Source organism: Camelus bactrianus, chromosome 12 (assembly GCF_048773025.1).
Source record: "Camelus bactrianus isolate YW-2024 breed Bactrian camel chromosome 12, ASM4877302v1, whole genome shotgun sequence".
In the NCBI taxonomy this organism is placed as follows: domain Eukaryota; kingdom Metazoa; phylum Chordata; class Mammalia; order Artiodactyla; family Camelidae; genus Camelus; species Camelus bactrianus.
Genome location: NC_133550.1, coordinates 11,602,506 through 11,623,949, shown reverse-complemented (window position 1 = coordinate 11,623,949; position 21,444 = coordinate 11,602,506). Strand labels below are relative to the sequence as shown.

Sequence of the window (21,444 nt, the reverse complement as noted above, 5' to 3'; positions counted from 1 at the left end):
ACCATTGCCTGAAATAAACACTCAGAACCTGGTGCTGCTTTTTCCTTGCTTCTGGGAGAATCCATGTCATTTAAGGAGTGGAGGCATAAAGGAAGGAGGGGTACCACTTACTTAACAGATACCCCAGTGGGAAAAAAAGTCATTTTATTCAGATGAGGCACTTCGAATGTATTGTTTGTGGGGTGTGTGTGTGTGTGTGTGTGCACATGTGCATGGGGAATAGTGGAGGTGGTACAGGATAATAAATACTGTGAGGGTGAAGGAACACTCCCCTGAGCTGGCAGGAGGGTGTGGCAGCAATGTACAAAGCCTAGCAGGTAGAGTCCAGGGACGAGGAGGTGGGTTCAAGGCTGGCTTGGAAGCTGAGATGTCCCTCTCAGCACAAGAAGCCAAAGAAATTGGAGGAGCGGGGAGGCGGGCCCATAAGCATGGGCATCTGGTTCCTGTGGGTGATCTTGATCTGGAAGGGAAGGGGGCACATTCAGAGGCAGGACCTGGGGCTCTGGGGCTGGAGCAGCAGAGTTTTGGGGAACATTGTGGGGTTTAGGGTGGGTTATAAGGGTCCTAGAGAGGCCATGGTAGGAAGACTAGGGGCTGAGAAATCAGGATTTGGGAGGAAGGGTGCACAGGGAACTTCGGGCCTCAGGAGGAAGTAAAGAAGCTGTGGAATGGAAATTTAGGATCCATGAGGGTTCAGTTTTTGGCAGCCATAGGCAATACTCACTGTACAGGGTGTCTGCATCCAGGGTTCTCCATCGATTTGCATGGGGAGGGTTTTTGTGGTGCTGTGTGAGGTCAAGGTAGATTGGTGGTGATTACCAACCAAGTACCAAAACTCTGTTTCTTAGGTTGGTTTTGAGACTCTTTGTCACTGAGGAAGATCTGGTACAGCCCCTCCGCACCATCCCCAGACCCCTTCCGCTTTCCCTGCCCCGCTCCTTCCCTCAGAGCCCCTGGCTGGCGTTTTCCTTACTGGAAGGTGATCTCAGAGCACTTGGCCAGCCGATGTCCAGCATTCTTGAGCTTGGTGTAGATCTGGCCCATCTCAATTGCACCCTCCAGCCCTACTACTTCTAGCCGCTTGTCACTTAGATCTGGGGGTGAAAAGTAGGGAGATAGGTCTTGTAGAAGCAGGGTGTTTCCAAAGAGTCACACCTTCCATTAGTCCCACTCACTCAGCTCCCAAGGCTGCTCCTCTTACCGGGTACGCAGGTTTTCAGGATATCAGGGTCGGTGATGACTTTAGCTGTAGCACCTAAGGCCTGGTTGATCCCATGGATGTCACTTTGTGGTCTCTTGGTGTCACCCCAGAGATTGGAGCCACCGTGCATGCTTGGGATGTTCAGCACTGCGATGCCTTCTAGGGACAGGTTGCTTAGATCCAGTGGTTTCCCACAGATCTGAGGGGAGGAGAGCACAGATCCTTACCTCATGGCATAATCATGGACGTGACCCCTCCCTCCACCAGACAATGAACTGGGAAGGCTAGGATTTGGAGGCTTGCAAGACATGGAGGGAAACAGGAACCGGTGTATCTTGAGAACTTGGGAAATCACAATTGGAGAGCTGGGAGGTCAAAGTATAAGTTCAAGAATATGCGGAGTTCCCGAGGGCGCCTGTGGAGGAAGAAACTAAGATACAAGAAACTGAAAGGGATATGGGGTTGGGTCTTATCACACCCACCTCAACTGTCAGAGATTCCTCCAGCTTTTTGCACGTTGAGAAGATGGATTCAGACGTGGCAAATTCGAAGTACCATAGCTTGTTCTTCATTCTGTGTCGGCCCCAACAGCAGCCCCAGGAGGAAGGGGACAAGAGGCAGAGGTGGGCTACATGCAGTCCCATGGCGGTCAGGGAGGCTTGGTTGAGGGGCTTCCTAGAGGTCTCACTGCTCATCTAAGTTCTGAGTCAAACTGGGCCACAGCCTGGTCCCTGCCGCTGTGTATGCCCGCACCCATCCCCCCTTCTCTCACCTGCTGTTGAACTTCTCAGGATATTTCTCTCGCATGATGTGGAAGCGGTGAGCAATAGAGGCATCCTGGGGAGTTCAGGGCGTGTGAGATCAGAGGCTGCCCCCTCTCTCAGCACAGAGCCCTCCGTCTCTTTAACTCCCAAGTTGGGGAGTAATATGTCCCACGTTCTTTTCTTACAACTCACACCACTGTACCCCACTCCTGATTTCCCTGTGTCACAGCTCCCTTACCCTCTACCTTCCCTTTCTGCCCTTCTCCGGCCTCTGCCTACTTAACCCCCACCGTCTCCCTTTCCCCCATGCTCCACTCCACTAACCACACCAATGGAGAAGTAGTTATTGATGATTTGAAAGGGGACTGGGTCACTCTTTTCTTCAGTTTGTTGGGGTATCACCTCCACGGACCATCGATCCATATGTACCACCTTACTTGTCTCTAAATCCTTGAGGATCTTTCCCAAGTTCTGTCCCTCATACCCTAAGGGTGGAGGAGAAGACAGGTTAGCACTGAGCCCCGGCTCCCAGAGGGACTTCCTCTCAGTTCCCAGCTCCACAAATTCCCAGGGATCCTCTGACCTGGTTCTGCAGACCCTCCCACCCCTAAGCAGTGAAAGGGCAGGGTGCTCAGTCATGGCTCCCACAGACCAGTCTTAAGGTCAGACCATTGCTGACCCTTTTCTCCATACTGTCACTGTCATGGAAGGTGTATATTCCCAAATGTGTGTGTGCACTTAGCAATAAATGCCAAAATTCATCTGGAAGAGTAAAGGAAATAGCCAGGAAAATGCAAAATGCTGAAAAGACAAGTGATGAATATGAATAGTCTCTCTCTTTCTCTGATGCTTCCCCTCCTCATTCTACCAGATGGAACACAGCATAAAGCAATGGTGTCAAAACAGGGTGACACTGTCACAGTGAATACAATACAAAGTTCAACAGTAAAGAACAGAGTTCCCAGAAATAGACTCAAGTATACACTGGAATTTAGAATATGATGACATTTCAAATAAATGGGGAAAGACAGATTACTCAGTAAATGCTGCTAGATGTAAAAGTCAACCCTTACACTAAAATAAATTCAAGATGGGTCAACAAATTTAAATGTAAAAAGTTGAAGCACAATTTGTACTAGTGGACATGAGTGAATGTTTTTATAATCTTTGAGTGGAAAAGGGCTTTCTAAAGCATAGTACAAAACCCAGAGCCAAAAAAGAAAAAAACTGATAAATACAATTATATTAAAGTTAAAACTTCTGAAATCAAACAAAAGTAAAGAAAATATATTTGGGATTTTCAAAATTGCCACAAAATAAACAGAAATAGTTCTAACAACAACAACAAAACCCCAAAACCAACCAATCAAATGAACAAAAAACTTCTGCATGGTTAAATAAACATACACCTAAAAAAAGACAAACTACAAACAGGGAAGAATTATCTGCAGCACATATAACAGACTAACTTCCTCAACATTCAAAAAATGCTACGAATCCCTATATTTAAAAAGTCAATAGAAAAATGGGCAAATAAGCCAATCATGGAAGAAATACAGATGGCCAATATGCATATTAAAGATGCTCAATATTACTGATAATTAAAATAATTATAAATTAAAACTGTAAATCAGTTAACTTTTTGTTGCCTATCAGATTGACAAACTACAGAGATTGAGAAAACCAAGTGTTAATGAGATTATGAATAAACTGGCACTCAACTGCTGTTAGTTGGAGCATAGATTGGTATTTCATTTTTGGAAGGCAATTTGGCAACTTTTATCAAAATATCATCAAATTTTATCAAAACATATCCTTTGACGCAGCAATTCTACTTGTAGGAATTTCTCTCACAGAAACACATGCACGGAGATGCATGTGCAAGGATATTTGCTGAGGTACTCACTAAAACAGCAAAAAATTGGAGACAATCTACAGCCCATTGGGAGGCGAAAGTTATATAAATTATGCCAAATCCATGCCATGAAATAATGTGCAGCTATTGAAATCAGAATGAAATCTCTACCTACTAACATGGAAAGTTCTCCAAGACATAGTCAATGAAAAAAGTCCCAGGCCAATGTATATAGTATGATCATATTTATCTTTGTTTAAAAGTTGTATATGTGTTGTATATGTGTGCATGTGAAAACAGAAAAATGAGTGCAAATAGAAAACAGTGGTTATCTCTGGGGAAGTATGTGGAATTTGGTGGTGGAGTGGGGAGGGAAGAGGAGACCTGTATGTGAAGACTCATACATTTTACTTTTTAAAATCTTTTACAGGGAAAATGTACTGATGCATTATTTGTGTAATTTAAAACAAATAAAATAACTAGTAAAATGTTCATATTCTTTGAGCCAGCAATTCCACTTCTAGAAATCTCTCCTAGAGAAATTCTCACATCTGTGTGCAGAGATAGACTGCAGCACGGTTTGTAACAAAAGACTGAATGCTACCCAAGTGTCTATCAATATAGGACTAGTTAAATAAATTACGACATAGTCACACAATGGAATGCTGTTCAGCAATAAAAACAGTGAAGCACACCTGATTGTATTGAAATATAATGATAACCAAGATGAACTGTTTGGTTAAAATAAGAAGAAAAACATCAGTAAATGATCTCATTGTTTAAATATATATTAGTATGTATCTAGAGAGAAATAGAGAGAAATCTAGAGAGAGATCTAGAGAGAAATGGAGGAATAGACTCCTAAACTTCAGAAAGTAGATTACAGGGAACATTCACGTTCTTGGCATCTATATCTGAAATGTTTGAATTATTTTTTACCACAAGCATGTATCATTTTTGTAATCAGGAAAAAAAAGATGAAAAAAATAGCTCTTCACTTCCTCACATTCCATTGATGGTTCAACCTACTGTAATTTGTCTTTCTCCATGCCACCCTGCTGAAGCTCTTTTGGCAAACTTGCCAATAATTCCTGCCAAAAGCAACAGTATATCTTCAGTTCTCATTTTAACTCATGAAACTCCTCACTTGGCCTCTAAAATACCTCTAGGTATCAGAGGACCCACTCTCTTTCTTCTTAGTCTCTGCGGTGAGCAGAACAACAGCCCCTCAGAGATGTCCGCATCCTAATCTCCAGACTCTGTGAATCTGTTGCCTTAAATGGCAAGACACTTTGTAGATGTGATTAAATTAAGGATTTTAAGATGGGGAGATTATCCTGGATTATCTGGCTGGGCCCTAGGTAATCACAGGGCTCCTTATAAGTGAAAGAAAGGCAAGATGGAAGAGTCATGGAAGGAGATTTGACAACGGAAGCCAAGGCTGGAATGATAACACTGCTGGTTGGAAGGGGGGCCATGAGATAAGGAATGCAGGCAGCCTCTCATAACTGGAAAAGGCAAGGCAAGGAATTCTCCCCTAGAGCCTCTAGAGAAAACATGGCCCTGCCAACATCTCAATGCTAGTGTAGTTGAAACTATTTTGGACCTGTGCCCTCCAGAACTGTAAGAGAATAAATCTGTGTTGTTTTAAGGCATTGTTACAGCAGCAATAGGACACTAATACAGACTCCTTTAATAATTCATCTTCTGTTCAACCCCTAAATAGGGTGTTTATCAGGATCTGGCTGTCCTTATCTACCTTCTCTTCTTGCCTCTTTCCCTGGTAACTCAACTACTCTGAGGATGTCAGTTACCTCCTAGGAGCAGATGACTCTCAATCACGTTCTCTCCTAAATTTCTAATATCGATTTCCAACTACCTACCACATAGTTCCATCTGGGTGCTCCACTGACATCTAGTACATCAACTCAGTACGTCCAAAATTGAACCTATCTTTCTTCCTTAAACTAGTCCTCCACTTGTATTTCCTATTTTAATAAATGGTACCCCCATCTGCTCATTCCACAAGCCTAGAAGATGTCCTAGACTTGTCCTCAACTCCTCCTGCACAATCCATTAGTTACCAAATGTTGTGGCTTCTACCTCATGACTCCACTGATGCACCACTTTTGTGTTCATCATCCCTTGACTAGGCTATTGCAGTTGAGGTCCTGCCTCCTTCCTCAATCCAACCACCATCATGCTCCCATAGCCGTATTCTTTTCATCAACCCCTCTTCAAATCTCATCATTTTTTCAATATCAACACAGATTTTCATTAGTCCCATATATATATATATATATCATTATTTTCATGATTCAGATGGAATTAGCAGAAGTTGCTGTGAAAGTCTCATTTGCAGAACACAAAGTGAAGACTCAAAAATTCATGATTTTGAAGTGTCTAATACTATAAATGAAAACAAAGTCAGATGTTGAGGATTTAAGAACTGGCCAAAAAAAAGTCATATGTTTATATATAAGATTTAAATTATAATATGCAGAGATATCTCTACTTTCTGGAATAATATTTTATGTAAGGAGTAATTTTTATTATATAAAAGTATTATATATATATATATATATATATATATATATATATATATATATATATACACACACACCAATTTTTTCTTTTAATTACATCTTTCATGAGTTTAAGAGTTCCCCATGGTTCAAGGATTGCATATTCAAATGTCTCAGTGGCTAGAAAGGTTAAGTGAATGAATGGTCAGGAGCTGAGGGAATTGTGGTGAATTGAAGAATACATGACCCACTGCTTAGAAATAACCAAGGTCAGATTAAAAAAGCAGCAAGGTACACAATACAATACAAATCATTTCCGTGGACTGTCAGCTTTCAGTCTCCGGCAGGATAAAGTTCACAATGCCTCAGCACAGCATCCATGAACCTCTATAATCTGGACCCTGCTCAACTCAGCCCTCCCTCTTCCCATTGCCCACTGTGCACCCCGTGTCCAAGTCACAGAGAATGACGCACACCTTCCCTAATGCACCACTATGTTGTTTGGTGGCTCCTCTGGACTTACACAACTTTTTCCACCTGGAATACCTTTTGCAGTCCTTAGCAGACCCCTACTCCATACTCTCCTGAGAGATCTCAGAGCTGGACTCTGAATCCAAGAGCCTCGTTTCCAAGACAACTGCCTCAATTCCAAGACAATCTCACCACACTGATCTCTTTATCTACCAATACCATCCCTTAAACTCCTTCTCTTTGAAAGAAAATAGAGACTAGAAACTGGAGAGCAGTTAGGAGACTGTTGTAATAGACTTGGGAAAAAAATCATGATGAATCAATGAATGACCCCTGATTACAGATGACCCTTGAATAACACTGGGGTTAGTTGGCATATAACATATTCTGCCCTCCATATCCACTGTTTCTCTGCATCCACAGATTCACCCAATGGTGGACTGTGTAGTCCTGTAGGATTTACTACTGAAAAATGTCTGCATAGAAGTGGACTAGCGTTGTTCCAGTCCATGTTGTTCAACTGTAACTGGTTGAATAAATGAATGAATCATGGCCAAGCTCCCTGCTAGCTCCATCACTCAGCATCTGGCTTGGCTCTTACACAACCTTCCTTATTCCCACATTGTCCTCTCCACCCCCATATTCTTTGATTCTCTGAGTCCTAAGACTTGGGATATTTTTAGATTATGGGGAAGAAGACTGTCACCCCTGGACCCTTCTAGGTTAAGACTGTGATCCTTGCTTCTTCCAAAGCTCTCTTCCTTTGGGACAATCCACTTTGGGACCTACTCATCTCTGCCTCTCTTCTCTACCAACCTTTTTTCAACACCAGATGCCTAGATGCCTTCTCTATGTGCCTTTCCGTTCCAACCCCTATCCCTCCAGGAAAACAATTTCTAACCACTTACCTCCTCCCCATCTTAGGCAACGAGCCAGATCATTTCCAGTGCCCAGGGGCAACACAGCAACAGGAGGCACAAAAGGCAAGTTGGCTTTGTCTGGGGAGGCAGGTGAGGAGTTGAATAGAGGGAGTTAGCTCTGGAAGGCCACTGCCCCATGCCCTGCCCGGAGCCTCTCCCTTCACTGACCAATGGTCTCCAAAATCCAGCCTACTGTGCCATCTCCACCACACACCAAAATCCGGTAATCAGGAACCTCTCTGAAGAATCTGAGTCTAAGACAAAAGGCGAGAGAGAAGATGAGGAAGGACAACAGGACTGAGGCTACCCAACTCCTGGACAGGCAGAGTACTTCTTGTCTCTCATTCCTTACAACCCCCTTCCCCTTCGTCAAAAGACTTGTTTCTATTAAGGGCAGAGAAAAAGTACAATGGGGAAGTTATAGCCATTCCTCAGTGGTGAGGGAGAGATTGGCATCTCCATCCTTTGAGAGCAGAACAAAGATAAGCCGGAGAATTCAGAAGTTGGGATACCCAGTTAGAGCAGCATTCGGAAGTCTGGTTTCTTGGCTCCCCTAGCCCTCCCCTCTCAACATGTACCCTTTCCTGCTCTCTTCCAACACCGACAGGCAGAAACAAGCAGACACTGTGACACAGCCCCTAACTACACTCACCCTGGCTCAGGACCATCCTTTAGGAGGTTGAACACCTGTCGAGGGTTTAGTAGATACTGAAATTTCCAGAGCACCCTGTGTGGGGAAAAAGGAAAGATCATGGCAGGGGATATTCTGTACCCCACTCTCTTGATGCCCTCCTCAAGGTATGTCCCTTTCATACACACAGATTCCCAATGTCTCCACCTTAGAAGACCCAGTATATCTCCTCACCTCTCCCCTTGCTTCCCGCCACTCTTGGGGTTGACAAAGACCAGAAGTGGGTGAGTGTTAGAAACAGGGTCAATCTGCATTGAGGGAAGAAAACATTGAGGGATAAGGAAAGCAGACTTTTGTCAGAGTTGGGATGGGCCCTGGAGACAGGGGCAGAGGCTGGCATTCTCAAGAGGCTTTCCCCTCCCCTACCAGGTGGGGCTTCTGCAGAGTAGGCACCATTCCCCAGGCTTCCCACTTCATCCCCTCCCATGAGGGCTCTAGTGAAGAAAAACTGGCCCCCAAGACGAAACTCAAGCCTCTAACCCCTTACCCGCAGAGCCTCAGAGGGGCTCAAATTTATATCATCTATAGTCTTCTGGCTTGTTTTGCTAATTTTACGCTCCTGTCCAGAGACCTAGGAAGGGAGTGAAACAGAAGGAAGAAAAACTGGATTGTATGAATCCATAAGCAGATGAGAGTCTGACTTGAATCCTAAAAGTACAGGCTTTCTGCTCTAAATGGCACTGTGTGTATGCATGTGTGTTTAAATTAGGGGAGCACTCCTGTCCTCTCCCAGCCGCTGCCCAAGGGTCTCACCAGGACGCCGGGATAGATGGAAGATGGAGGCAGGATGTGATCACGGAGCAGCCCACAGTCACACTCAGGGCCCATGGCTGGCAGGCAGTCATCATGGATCTGAAACACAGAGTAGGCATGGAGAGATGGTGGAGGGAATCCTGTCACCTCTCAACTTGGGGTCTGGTACTGACAGAGAGCCCTTGGGAGTAGGGCAACTGTGACAGTAGGGGAGACATGCTGCTGGAGGAGGCCACTGGAAAGAGGGCAGCTTAGGGAGGGGCCCCAAAGCAAGGCTGGAGGGGTAGCTCCCAAACTGACCTCTAGATGGCACCACACACAATGCAGGCCAACCAGACTGTGATAGATTCGGATCTTTTTCTGACAGCGGTCACATCTCCCAGATTCACAGCCTCCTCGCACCCACACGTGTGCCTGGACCTTGGGGAAGAAGGCAATCTCTTGTCTGAGAGGGTCTGAGCAGGGACTCCGGGAAGGGCTGAGGGCAGCAACGAGCCAAGAGCCAGGGCCAGGGCCAGGATGCTGGTGGTGACTGGGTGGGCATGGCGTCACTTACACCAATGTCCTTCCGAGACTTGGCATAGGTGCTGACTTCACAGGGCAGGGCCCTCATGGCGCACTGGTCGTGAACGACGTATTTACAGACTAGGTGAGAGGGAAGAAGGTCAGAGCCTTCGCTGCAGCCCCTCCTCCCTCTTTACCTGGGGGTGAGGCAAGATCACTTACTGAAACGATACATATAACCCCTTGCTCTGAGGGTATGGTAGGAAAGTTTGGGGTGGGGGCTCACCTCCCACACTTGTGCCTTTTGCTCACTCTTCCCCCTCAAAGAGCAATTGCTACCCCACACCCAGTCCCACTCAACTGATGTGCCAGGAGCTGAACTGGATGATGTAAAGGAGGCCCAGATAGAACAACAACAACAAAAAGAATAACAGTAGCCAATTTTTATTGCAGACTTAATAGTGTGTACATGCACTGCATGAGGCACTTTTCTTGCATCAACTTATGTAATGCTCACAATTACCTCATTTTCAGTCAAAGAAACTAAGACTTAAAGAGGTTATGTGGCTTCCCCAAGGTCACATCACTAATCAGTGGCAGAGCCTGGGATTCAAACCCAGGTCTCTCTAAGTTCAGAGTGCTGTGTTCCCATAGACAGCTGGGCTACCCCTCTGCTCCCATGCCCTGAGGTCCCATCACTCACGGTTACAGCTCAGCCCCTGTTTGCCAAGACCAATGCTCGATTCGCATAGGTTGCAGTAGATGGGTCGGGGGAACCTCTTGGGTCTCCACATGTGCTGCCCATTGTCCTTCAGGGTCTGGGAGGGCACAGCAGATGCTGGGGAGTGTCTAAGCTCTTAGAGGGCCAACCTCTGGCAAGCACAACCCAAGGCAACAGTCTTACTCATCCTCACAAGTCTCCCCTACTCACCATCTCCAGACCCAGCAGCACTAGCAAGGGCACAGTGGTGGCCCCAGCCCGGAGCCACTCAGCTAGCGAGACGGAGCCACTGCCATCATAGTCAATCTCTTTCATCATCTCCTGAAGAATCTGAACAGAGAATGGAGGTGAGGGGACTTTTGGTATGAGTAGTCCCTCAGATCTGACACTTCTCCATTGCCCCCTAGGACACCCAGCTTAGCCATCCTAGCCAAGGGCACCAGCCTGCCTGTCAGTGATGAGGTAAGGGAGACGTGGGACTCATCAGGGAGAAGGTACAAGAAGGGCCATGCAGGAAGAGTTGCCTTACCGGCCTCAGCTCAGACACGTCCCAATCCAGGTATTCAGCCACTCGCATCATCTGTATGATGATTTTGTCCACTTCCTGGGGGCCAAGAGGGTAAGAGCCACAGCCATATCTCCCCTCATTACCAGCATCCAAACTCTTCTCTAGAAATCAGGGCTTCTAAGTTCCACCCGCAGACCCCCTCTAATCCTCAGGTGCCTCTGTCAAGTAAATGAGTGTCTATGTGTGTTTGTATGTGTGCAAGGCAGCCCCCAATTCATGTCTCCAGCATCCTCTTTTGGGAGTCAAGAGCTTGGGACCTACTCCCAAATTTAGCCCTAAAGGACTCAACTTCTCCCTCTAGCTTCCTCTGCTTCTTAAGATCCTGGAAGAGTTGGGAACAGGAGGGCACAGACAAATGGACACATACTCCCTTGCCCAGCATACAGGTCCCCCAACTCACTGAGCTGTCCAGGATCCCATTTCTGTCCGTGTCGTACAGCTTGAAGGTGACTGTGGGGTGTTTCAGGGGGCCAGGGTCAGTTTGTGAGGAATACCCAGAGAATTCATAACAGAATACAGGGAAAACAAAGAGATAAGGAAGGACATTTTGGATGAACAACCAGGACTTGGGGCTGAGACTGAGACAGGAGACAAACAGGGAGGGGAAACAGGCCTGGATGCTACCCTGGGTGAACCTGACAGGGGAGACAGTAGACACCTCCCACATCCCAAGAACATCCCAGGCCACCCACGTGAAAATATACAAGACATGGGGACTGGGGTGACTATGGTGGATGGCATTACGTATAAGGAGTCTGGGGGAAGAGAGGAAATGGGCCCATTCTCTGGCCCCACCTTTGTCTGGCCCTGTCAGCCTTTAGGAGTCCTGAAAAAATGAGGGAAGGAAGGCTGGGGAATACCTTCTCTCCCTTCACCTTTCCTCCCCTCTCCCAGTTCTGAATGGCAACTCACATTCTAGCTTGTCTTCCGGCCGGCCACCCTCCAGAAGGGAAAAGTAGCAGGAGACATCGCTGAGACACACCACATCTGGGTACAAAAATTACAGCAGATCTGAGGTTGCAGCTGCCTCCGCTCTTGCTCTTCTCTTTTCCCTTGTTCGTTCCAACTCTTCCCTTTAACTTTCCTCCCTCCAGCTCCTAGACCCGTCTGGCCACCCTCCACCTCTCTCCTCTTACCCTGCCCCCAACATGTGACTCAATTCAACTCTCACCCCAGAACTCACACTTAATTTGTTCTTCCAGAGGCCCAGCCCAGTCCCACCTACATGACCATACCTTGTTTTACAGTCTCTTCTAAGCAGTAACCGGTCTGGAAGGATTGAAACAGTGCCTCGCTTATGTGACTGGGAACATTATCCACCTCCAGATAGATTTTCAGGAATTGCTGGAATCCCTCATACCCAATGGCCTACGATGAGAGCAGGCATTACCCTGGGGGAGTCTACAGGATGGGAGTTGGGGACTGACGAATCAAGAGTGGTGGGGACAGTGACAATAAGTGCAGAGTTGAGAAGCAACCAAAGTGGGAATATGGTTTCTTGGGCTAAGGTCTGAGTTAATGGAATCTCTTGTTTTGTCCCAAAGCAATAGCTGCCATGACAGTGGGCACTGGGGAATCTAGAGAGAGGACAGCAAGGGTTGGGCTCAGAATAATCCCTGGAAGTTGGGCATCCCAATGCAGTAGCAAAAACAAAGATGGGAGGAGTTGGGGATGGAGAGGATTTCCCAGCTGCCACTCACATCTCCTTGGAGATATTCAGCCATTTCACCATCCTCAAAGAGTTTTAGGACATCACTGACCTTTTTGGTGGAGTCTAGGGTGTGAAGAGAGTGAGAGTAGAGCATTAGTCTGGTTCAGTTCTCCCTGTCCTCTGCTAGATTCTTGCTGAGACAGCCAAAAGGAAAGAAGTTTCCAGTGACAAGAAAAAAGAAGAGATTCCAAAAAGAAACTCAGAAATACAGAGAGAAAAACAGTTCAGATCCTCCAAGGTGGTTGCCTTCTTTACTTCTTTTCTCTGAGACTTGGAGCCAGAGGTCAAGGTTCAGAGAAGGTGGGAAGAGAGCTGAGACCCCAGGCATCTCCCCATTTCCCTCTCCTCTCCTCCCCTCCCCAGCCAGGCAGATCTCAGCAGCACACTGTCTCAAGGCCGCTAGAGAAAATAGGGGGTGTTGGGTGGGAATGAGGAGGAGAAGGGATTCTTTAACAGTGAGGTCCCCAGAACTGAAGGGCTGAGAGGAAGACTCACATTCCATGTATGTTTGCAGCTGGGCAAAATCACTGGGGCTTATTAGGCCCCTCTCCTTGGCCATCTTTCTTTTTTTCCTAAGGATGGCTGCAAAGGCAGCTTGGTAGTAGTACTTCCGGTGCCTGCACCTCCGCTTCCAAAGGTAGGTCTGGAGGAAGGTAACAAAAGCATGTGGCAGGACTAGCCAGCTGTCTGTTCCTCTTTGCTTCCAGCTACTCTGGTCATTTTCCACTGCTACTATAATTTCTGTTCTTTCCTTGTCTCTGAGTCCCTCCCTAAGTCTCTTCCTTTCCCTGTGTTCCTCTCCCCTATGTCTCTATCTCTCATTGACAGTGTCTGTCCTCTGTCTCTGTTTCTCTGACTCATCTCTGACTTTCTCTCCAACATTTGTGGATCCCTCTCCAGCTCTCTGATTTCTCCCCTAATTTGATTCATCCCTGACCACCCTCGCCTCCCCGCGCCCCAGCCCCGCGTTCCCAGGCTGTATGTGTCTCTGTGAGCGTGTCCCTCTCCTGCTTCTACCTTTTCTCCCTCCACCCCCAGTCTCTGCGGTCTCTGCCGGGCCTGCGCTCCGTCCCATCTCCCTTCGGATCCCGCGGTCCCGGCCCTCCGGCGGTTCTCACTGAGATGGCGGAACGCCTCCCTGGCTGCGACCCCATCTTGCTCCGCCTCCAGCCTCGGTCCCCAGCCCCGGTCCCCAGCTCCGCTCAGCCACCCACTCCCAGAGCCACCCACGCCCCGCAACGACCTCTAGCGCTTCTGACGCGCGCGACACAGAACCAGCTCTCGCCGGGTCCGGCCCGGCCCCGCCTCGCCTCCGCCCTGCAGAGCTCCACAGGGGAAGGGCGGGGACCCAGGCAGAGAGGTTGGGAGGAGGCAGGGGAGGAAGGCGCTGAGCATCTGCCTGGCTTCTCAGTTCCAGGAGGGTTGTGCTGAGGGCGGGAGTCTCTGATGCTGGGTTCCTCCTTCCATTCCGCTAGGTTAGCAGTGTTTGGGGACCCCCAACTTCCCACTATGGGACTCAGGGACCAAGGAGGGGCCACCATGTGGATCAGGCTGACCACTGACCCAAGGGCCAGGTTGCAGAGGGCAACTTGCCTTGAGGATTCAATAACAGCAATAACAATAATATCTTACAGTATTACAGTACAGCACCACTTTGGAGTCAAACAGAACTGGGGTTAGTCATATTTGGGCCCCATTCTTAGCTCTGATACCACTGTGGAACTTGGGCAAATTACATCTATAAAATGGGGAGAATGATACCCAATTTCATAGTTGCAAGGATTAAGTGAAATAACGTATGAAAAGTACCTAGTATAATGCCTGGCATATAGAAGACTTACAAGGAATGGTAGGTATTATTGTATTAACAAGTAAAATCAAATTCTAGGAGGGAATTATTGGTATAGCCATCCTACAAATGAAGAAATGGGAGCTCAAAGAGGCTGGGACTTCCCAAGGCAGGTGATAAGCGGAGGAGCCAAGGCTCTAACCCCAAAACTGCATGACGGGGTTCACGCCTGTCTCTCTGTCCTCCTCTTGTTCCACTGTCCCCTTCACACACTGCCTTCTAGTCTCACTACCCTCCTTTCTCTTCCGCAAGCATGCCAAATCCTTTCTGCTCAGGGCCATGACACTGACTGTTCTGTCTGCCTGGAACACCCTTCCCTACTCTTGGCAGAGCTGACTTCTTGCCTAATCTCAAATGTCAGCTCCTCCAGGAGGACCTCCCTGATCATTCTGTCGTAAGTTGCCCCTCTCCTTTGCACAGCATCCTCCTTTGATTCCTTCTGGGAGCTTATCACAAGTGGAAATTGTCTTGCCAATGCATTTGCTTCTTTATTTATTGTTTGTTCTCTCCTACCAAAATGTAAGTTCCACAGGGCAGGGACTTGTCAGTCTTTTTTCACCACTGGATCCCCAATACCTAATGCCCATCTTGTTGCAAATGTTCCATACTGGTTGTGCAAATAGTTGTGTAAAGTTAAGGAATCATATTTGGGGACCATGAATCAAAATATGGTTAAATGGGATGCCAGAGTATCCATCCTGACAATCAGGGGAATATGAGACAATCTGGAGCACATACAGTAGGTGCTAAATAACTATTTGTTAAATGAATAAATGATGCTAGAAAGTACTTATTGTGGTACTCCACCCAAGGCTCTGACCTTCTATCTCCCTTCTGCCCATTTATTGAGGGTTGTTGGGTCAGGCTTAAGGAGGCAGTTAGGGCCTTCTAGAATTTCCTTTCTGATGATGCAAGAACCTTCTCTGTAGCCTCTGCCCTTGGGACATCTTTGCTGCTCACTGCTGTGTAGTATACTATTCCCGTTCTGGAGGCTCTCTGGGAACTCTTAGAAGGGGGTTCTGGGACACTGATATTCTGGAGAAAGGACTCCACCCTTCTGGCCCTTTCAATGACTATAATCCAACTTCTACTGCCAATGGATCTAATGAATACATAATAGTCTTATGGCTAATGGGGCCTGTATGGCTTAATTAGCCTCTCTGATTACCCCTGGGGATTCTTAGATGGCTCCAAGCTTCTAGGAAATGGAATCTGAGAGAGAAAGTGACAGGGAGAGAGCAAAAAAGGACAAACAGGAGAGAGGACACAATACTTCTTTCTTGCCTCTCTTTTCACAATAACCTTCCTAGCCCCCTAGATCTTAAATGTAGTATTCAGTAGAAGTTAAGAGAATGGACTTTTGAATTAGATAGGCGTGGATTGGAATGCTAGCTCTTGGGTGAGTTATTTCATCTCCCTGAAATTGTTTCCTCACTGGTAAAATGGGTGTCTAGACAAATTAGTCACAAATTGGGGATTAATAAGGTAATACACGCAATATACTCAGCAAATTGCATGGCACAGAGAAAGAAGGCAATGAATATTATATTATTATCATTACTACTACTACTATTATTATTAATTATTATTATACAAGGGTGGTAGCTAGAGAAACACATCTGGAGATTAGGAAAAATAATGCCTTGGACCAGGAAGGCATAAATTCTAGGGACTCCCAGCAGCAGTGAAGCCCAGTTGTATACCTTCCCTCTTGTGTCATATCTCAGGCACAGACATGTAGTATCAGGATCCTGCACTTTGCCTCTGGGAGTGTGAGGAGGTGGCTATAGAAACTAGACTGTCAGGGTCCAAGGACATCCCTGGGCTGAGACACTGGCCATAAGGGCTCCTGGGTTGTTTTTTTTTCCCAGTTGTCCAGGGTCTTAAAAACCTGGAATGAGTTCAGTTTTGTCCTTCTCCATCCCAACCCCGAGGCTATAACCTGGGCTAGTTCAGGCGAGTGCCAGGGCTGGGAGGGCGGGGTCTGCTGCCCGCCCGCCAGCTATTTGTGACTCACGCTTCCCTTCCCTCCTGTTTTCCCTGCTTGCCCCTACAAACTTGGGGGTCAGAAAGTAAGAAGTTGACTTGGAGGCAGAGTATCCTGAACATCTTTAGAGCTGGGAGGCACCAACGCTCTTATTTTACAGAGGAGGAAACTGAGGCCCAGAGAAAAAGCAACTCTTTCAGGGTCACACCCAGACTCGAGACATCCTGTCCTTAGTCCATTCGATTAAATCTTAGTGCCTCTGGTCTTCTAGATCTTATTTTAAACATGAAAATTACTGGTAACCAAGAGAGAAATATGATTTTTAAAACCAGTGCTAACATTTCAAGTTTCCTTCTTCATTTCAACATTCATTGCTAACATTCCAAGTCATGTCGGTTTACCATTACTCAAGAATCAGCTATGCCCCCGGAATACTCAGGCTGACCCAGCAAAACACCCCAAGGAGCAGGCACTCCCCTGATCACCTGGACTTCTCAATCCCTTCACCACACCAGGGCTTGCAACCTCCTCCTCTTTCTGAGGACCGAGAGAAGGTCTCATCTTTACTGCCCATTCCTGCTACCCATCAGTGGCTCCTAGAGGGAATCATTTGGCTTGAAGCCTCAAAATGTGTTAAGCCTCCACAAACGTCGCAGATGGTAGTGTTGCTTGATTAGGAGGGTGGTGTGTGCATGTGAGTGTGTCTGTGTAGGGGGGTGTCATTATGTGGTACAGGAGGAAGTTACGATGTTGGCATGGTTGGGGGATGTGGGCTCATACGTTATGAGGTTGAGGAGTTGCCCAGTAACATTTGCATTTCTTCCCGGCAAAGTTCATTTCCCCCATTTAAAGGAGAAAAGTGGGATTCAGACCCAGGGAGTTTCAGAAACTTCCCGGTGACAGGTGTGGAAAGGAGATGGGTGGGAAGTTGGAGACCGGGAGGCCAAACAAGAACCCTTCTCTACCCGTGCAGCTCTGTGGAGGTTCCAGAACGGACTTTCCTCCGACTCGCGTCTCTATGAGCCGGCTTCAGCATCCGTCCGAGTGATCGGGAGAGATGCGGGGGAAGGTCTGGGGGAAAAGCAGCCTACGGGGTTCTGAGCCAGCCCTCCCGCTGCCCCCAGCTCCTGGCGCAAACCCTTCTAGCTGCCCGCTCCAGCTGTCACGCTTCCTCCTTCTCGGCCCAGCAGCCCTACCCCAGCCCCTGGGGCGTCCCCTCCCGCTGCCCCCGTCCCCGCCTGCTCCGGAGCGGGAGGACTGGAGGCGGCGGGGGGCTCGCGGGGTCTCTACCTTGCCGGCGGAGGGCGCGCGGTCGGAGCTGGAGCGCCGGCGCGGGAGCTGGAGCCTGAGCTGGGCTGGAGGGGACGGGCCAGGCAGACGCGGCCGCCGCGGGGCCGCCCCGCTCCTGACGACACAGCTGCCCGCCCCCCACCCCGGCCCGCCCGCCCGCGCCAGCTCCCGGCGCCCCCAACTTCGGGAACTTCTAGTTCACCAGACCCGAGTCTCCCCTCCCCCGAATATCTCCAGGGCTCTAATTTGTGCCACTTTCTCTACATTCCTGAGCCACTCATTCCTGCCCCGATATAACAGCTCTGTTTTTTTTATCTTTCAACCACTCAAAACCGCTCCCTGCATCCCCAACCCCTGGAGGCCAAGGTTGGAGGCGGGGTCACTGATGGGACAGCTTGTCAGTTGTCCACCCAACTGTCTCACCCTCTCCTAATTGCTGCCACCTGGGGACTTCTCTTCCCAACTCCTTTCCATCCACCATGGATTGAATTCATACTCAGGAGATGCTGTAGCAGCAAGGCCAGAGTTCCAGACTCCACATCCTAAAACCAAACACCCAGCCTGCCACCATGGGCTCCACTGCTTGACACTATCTGAAAGAATCTGGCCATCTTTGCCTCCTCACCTAGGTTAAACCCAAACCCTAGATGTCAGGGATTTGTTTTCCCCAGGCTAAGGACAACTTCTTCTCTCAAGACTCAGATTCTTCCCTTAATTCTCGGGTTGAGGTTTAGGTGCAAACAGCATTCTGGTCTGTGTCCACCCTTTCTTCATGCCCAAACCCTCCCACTTTACCTGCTGGCCTCAGCAGGTGGTATGGAAGGCCCTGGCCACAAATCAGGGTGAAAGGAGATCCTTTCAGCTTCTTCTGTCTGGAATCTGTTCTGGAGTTGTTACAGCTCTTGGGGCAGCATGGATGCTGGTAGAGCAAGGGTGAAAGACAGAGGCCTAGGGCCTTACTGGTAGGAACTGGGGACCCAGGCATCCTGCTCCCTGGCCCCGCCCTAACCCCCATCTAACCCCCTCCTACCTTTCATTGAAATAGGGCACAGTAACAAAGGCTTGAGTTCCTGGAATCTTCCCTCGTACACCTAGTGATGGAAGAGTGGGGAGGGGAGAACTCTGATTGGAAAGGTATATGTCCGTGTTGTGCATATGTTGTGTTTGTATGTACACACATACAAACACACATAATATAGACATACTTTTGGTGGGGGTTGGAGAGAAGGAATGAATACATGAGGCCCTCTAGTGGAAACAGAGGGATCTAAGCAGTTCTCAGACTGTTTCAAGATATCCTTGTCGGAAGAGAATCCTCCATTTTTGTTAGAAATATAGCTGCTGAGTAATAGGGTTTGGGAGTATTGTGGTTGCATCTGAACTGGAGATCTGAGGCAGGGGTTGGAGAGGGCCTGTCTCTCTGCTCCTCTCCCCTCTAATCTTAAAAAGATAAGGACCCTGCCACTCCCCATCCTTCATCTTCCCTTCCTACGTGACCTCCTTAGTCATGGAATCATAAGAACTTTTGAAGACTTATTATGCCCAGGTCCTGTACTTAGTTCTGCAGGACAGCCAAAAGCATAGCCCAGCTTATGGACTGCACCAGAGAGTGGCTTGGTGTGTGTGGGTATGTGTGTAAAGCCTCACCACTAAAAGCCATCCTAAACAAACATAGAATTTAAGTAAGAACAAGTACCCTAGCCCCTCTTCCAACCAGTTTTCTGCCCCTGAACCCCTCATCTAGGAATCCTGGAATGACACTGATCCTTAAGGTACTCAGCTTTCCTTACAAGTAACTCCTGCAGTGCTACCACTCTATTTATGGCCTGTGTTTCTCACTCTGTAATCCTCAGCTATGTTCCTACATGAAGTTAAAGATGCCTCTTCTAAGACATTTTTTGAGACTTCAATGCGGGGCCTGAGGTGATCTCTCTAATAAGGAATAAGATGGAATCAGTCATACTCTAGGCTTGCGTCTTCTTTAGGATCTGTGCTCCATCATACCCCAGTCAGTTATGGGTGGGGGTGGGAGGAAGAAAGGCCAAGAAACATCTAAGGAGGAGGCGTCTAATGCCTACAGTTCCAGGTGCTCATGTCTTTAATCAACCACATCATAAAAATCAGAAAGAAAGAAACCGCAGTGAACAAAGGGAAAGGAAAAAACAACAGCCTTGTTCTCCTCAGCCTCTTAGCTCTCCTCTTCCTCCTCAGGGTGGGGGGGCCATATCCGGGGTTCAGGGCTGGGTCCCAGGCAGGTCTGCTAGGCAGACATTGAGTTTCACTTCCTGTCAACCCCAGAGCTGAGGCAGGATGGAGGGGGGCGTAGTGGGGGGCCTAGAGGTGGGTAGTCAACAGGGGCCACGTTTCTTGCAAAAAAAGGTCCACTGAGCAGCCCACTAGTACTAGTACTCTAGGCCTCCTCAGGTAGTACAGTCGGGACTAATGTAACTCTCTAGCTTTTAGAAGCTTCAGCTCACCCTTACCTCTAATTGCTAGTAACAAGGCTATTGACAGGATGCTAGATCCGCAGGGCTGAAGCACTACCGGTGAAAGAAGGGCAAGGGTTAAGGATGGCAGTGTTAAAACACTTGCAATAACTGTGAATGCAAATCAGTTTTTAAATGAATCTTTTTGAGCTCTTGTGAGTTGAGCCTTTGGTGGAATTCAGAAAGGTGGAGTATGGGAGGACAAGCTGTGACCCCAGAAAATCTCTGAAGCTTCATATCAAAGCTTAAGGAAGTTCCTAGTCAGCCATTGCTCTGTTTTGTTTGTTGTTGTTGTTGTTCATTTGTTTTATAAATGGGACATACAGCCTAGCGTTGGAGGTGGTCCCTAAGCGGTTCCGTTGGATATTAACCTCAGCCAAAGTTGGGGGTTTGGAGGAAGGTAGAAGGGTTGATAAGGAAAAAGCAACGTCGGGGGAAGGGGTGGGCAGACACCTGAGGAGAGAAACCTGCAGCTGGCCCCTCCTAGGCTGTAGGGGAAACGAGTTTAGCAGGACTTAGCCCAGAAGGAAAAAGAGCTGCTGAAAAGAGCGGGGGAGGGAGAACATTTGGGTTCGTCTAAAGAATAGGGAGGCGCGGGGCAGGGCAGTGCTGCAAAGGGAGTGACCGACCGTACGGCTCGGATTTTTGGCGTGTTGCCCTGCTTTCGATCCCCAGCGCCCAGACACACGGACAAGGTTAATAAGAATACTAACTGGGTCCGCCCAGAAGCCTTCAACTTGCCCTCTGACCCTGGGGCCAAACCCGAGGAGGCTCCCGGGGTCGAAGGCCAGAACAAACTTGGGCTGTCAGCACTTCGCCGCCGAGTCCTGGGGCCGCCCGAGGGGCAGGGCTAGCCCAGGGCTGCCCGCCCAGCCCGGCCAGGCCCGGCGCCTCCTCAGCCATAGAAGCCGCCAGCAACCCTGAGGTTCAGGGACCGGTGACCAGCCGGCAGCTCTTTCTGCCCCAGCACGCCCCTCTCGCGGATCTCTGTCCGGAGGTCGAGCTGAGCGGCCAAGGGCAATCGGCAAGCGATTTCGACCTCCCCACCTTCTAAGAGAGGGTCAGTTGGGGTCTTGCGTTCGCCCCTAACATTGGTGCGCCCCAGTGCGTTCCCGGAGTTGGCCTGCCCCGCCCCATGTCCCCAAGTT

General features: G+C 48.3%; 1 protein-coding gene across 5 annotated transcripts; it reads right to left on the bottom strand.

The window, feature by feature from the left end:
• Nucleotides 1-127: 127 nt before the first annotated feature.
• Nucleotides 128-18,754, bottom strand: DGKA (diacylglycerol kinase alpha). 5 transcript variants are annotated; one of them, XM_045523259.2, is made up of 24 exons: nt 18,606-18,754; nt 13,180-13,327; nt 12,674-12,747; nt 12,209-12,341; nt 11,886-11,960; nt 11,374-11,423; nt 10,935-11,009; nt 10,616-10,735; nt 10,388-10,502; nt 9,737-9,825; nt 9,481-9,600; nt 9,181-9,279; nt 8,915-8,998; nt 8,602-8,675; nt 8,389-8,463; nt 7,905-7,990; nt 7,725-7,814; nt 2,290-2,450; nt 1,974-2,038; nt 1,684-1,774; nt 1,202-1,400; nt 974-1,094; nt 725-785; nt 128-460 (listed from the first exon to the last, which is right to left on the bottom strand). In XM_045523259.2, exons 2-24 carry the CDS (start codon nt 13,241-13,243, stop codon nt 377-379), a joined length of 2,205 nt encoding a protein of 734 aa, XP_045379215.1. In that variant the 5' UTR covers nt 13,244-13,327; nt 18,606-18,754; the 3' UTR covers nt 128-376. The 5 variants fall into 5 exon arrangements, with proteins under 5 accessions (XP_045379215.1, XP_045379214.1, XP_045379216.1 ...); XM_045523258.2 differs by lacking the exon at nt 18,606-18,754 and adding an exon at nt 17,811-17,962; XM_045523260.2 differs by lacking the exon at nt 18,606-18,754 and adding an exon at nt 13,928-13,949.
• Nucleotides 18,755-21,444: the final 2,690 nt, after the last annotated feature.

Excerpts from the sequence above, each read along its gene's own strand:
- DGKA (XM_010963893.3), bottom strand. The coding sequence starts at position 13,838 with ATGGGGTCGCAGCCAGGGAGGCGTTCCGCCATCTCA. Across the intron at positions 11,424-11,885 it reads GCCGGAAGACAAGCTAGAAT|TCACCTTCAAGCTGTACGAC; the intron begins GTGAGTTGCCAT and ends AACACCCCACAG. Across the intron at positions 9,280-9,480 it reads GTGTGTGGTGCCATCTAGAG|ATCCATGATGACTGCCTGCC; the intron begins GTCAGTTTGGGA and ends TCTGTGTTTCAG.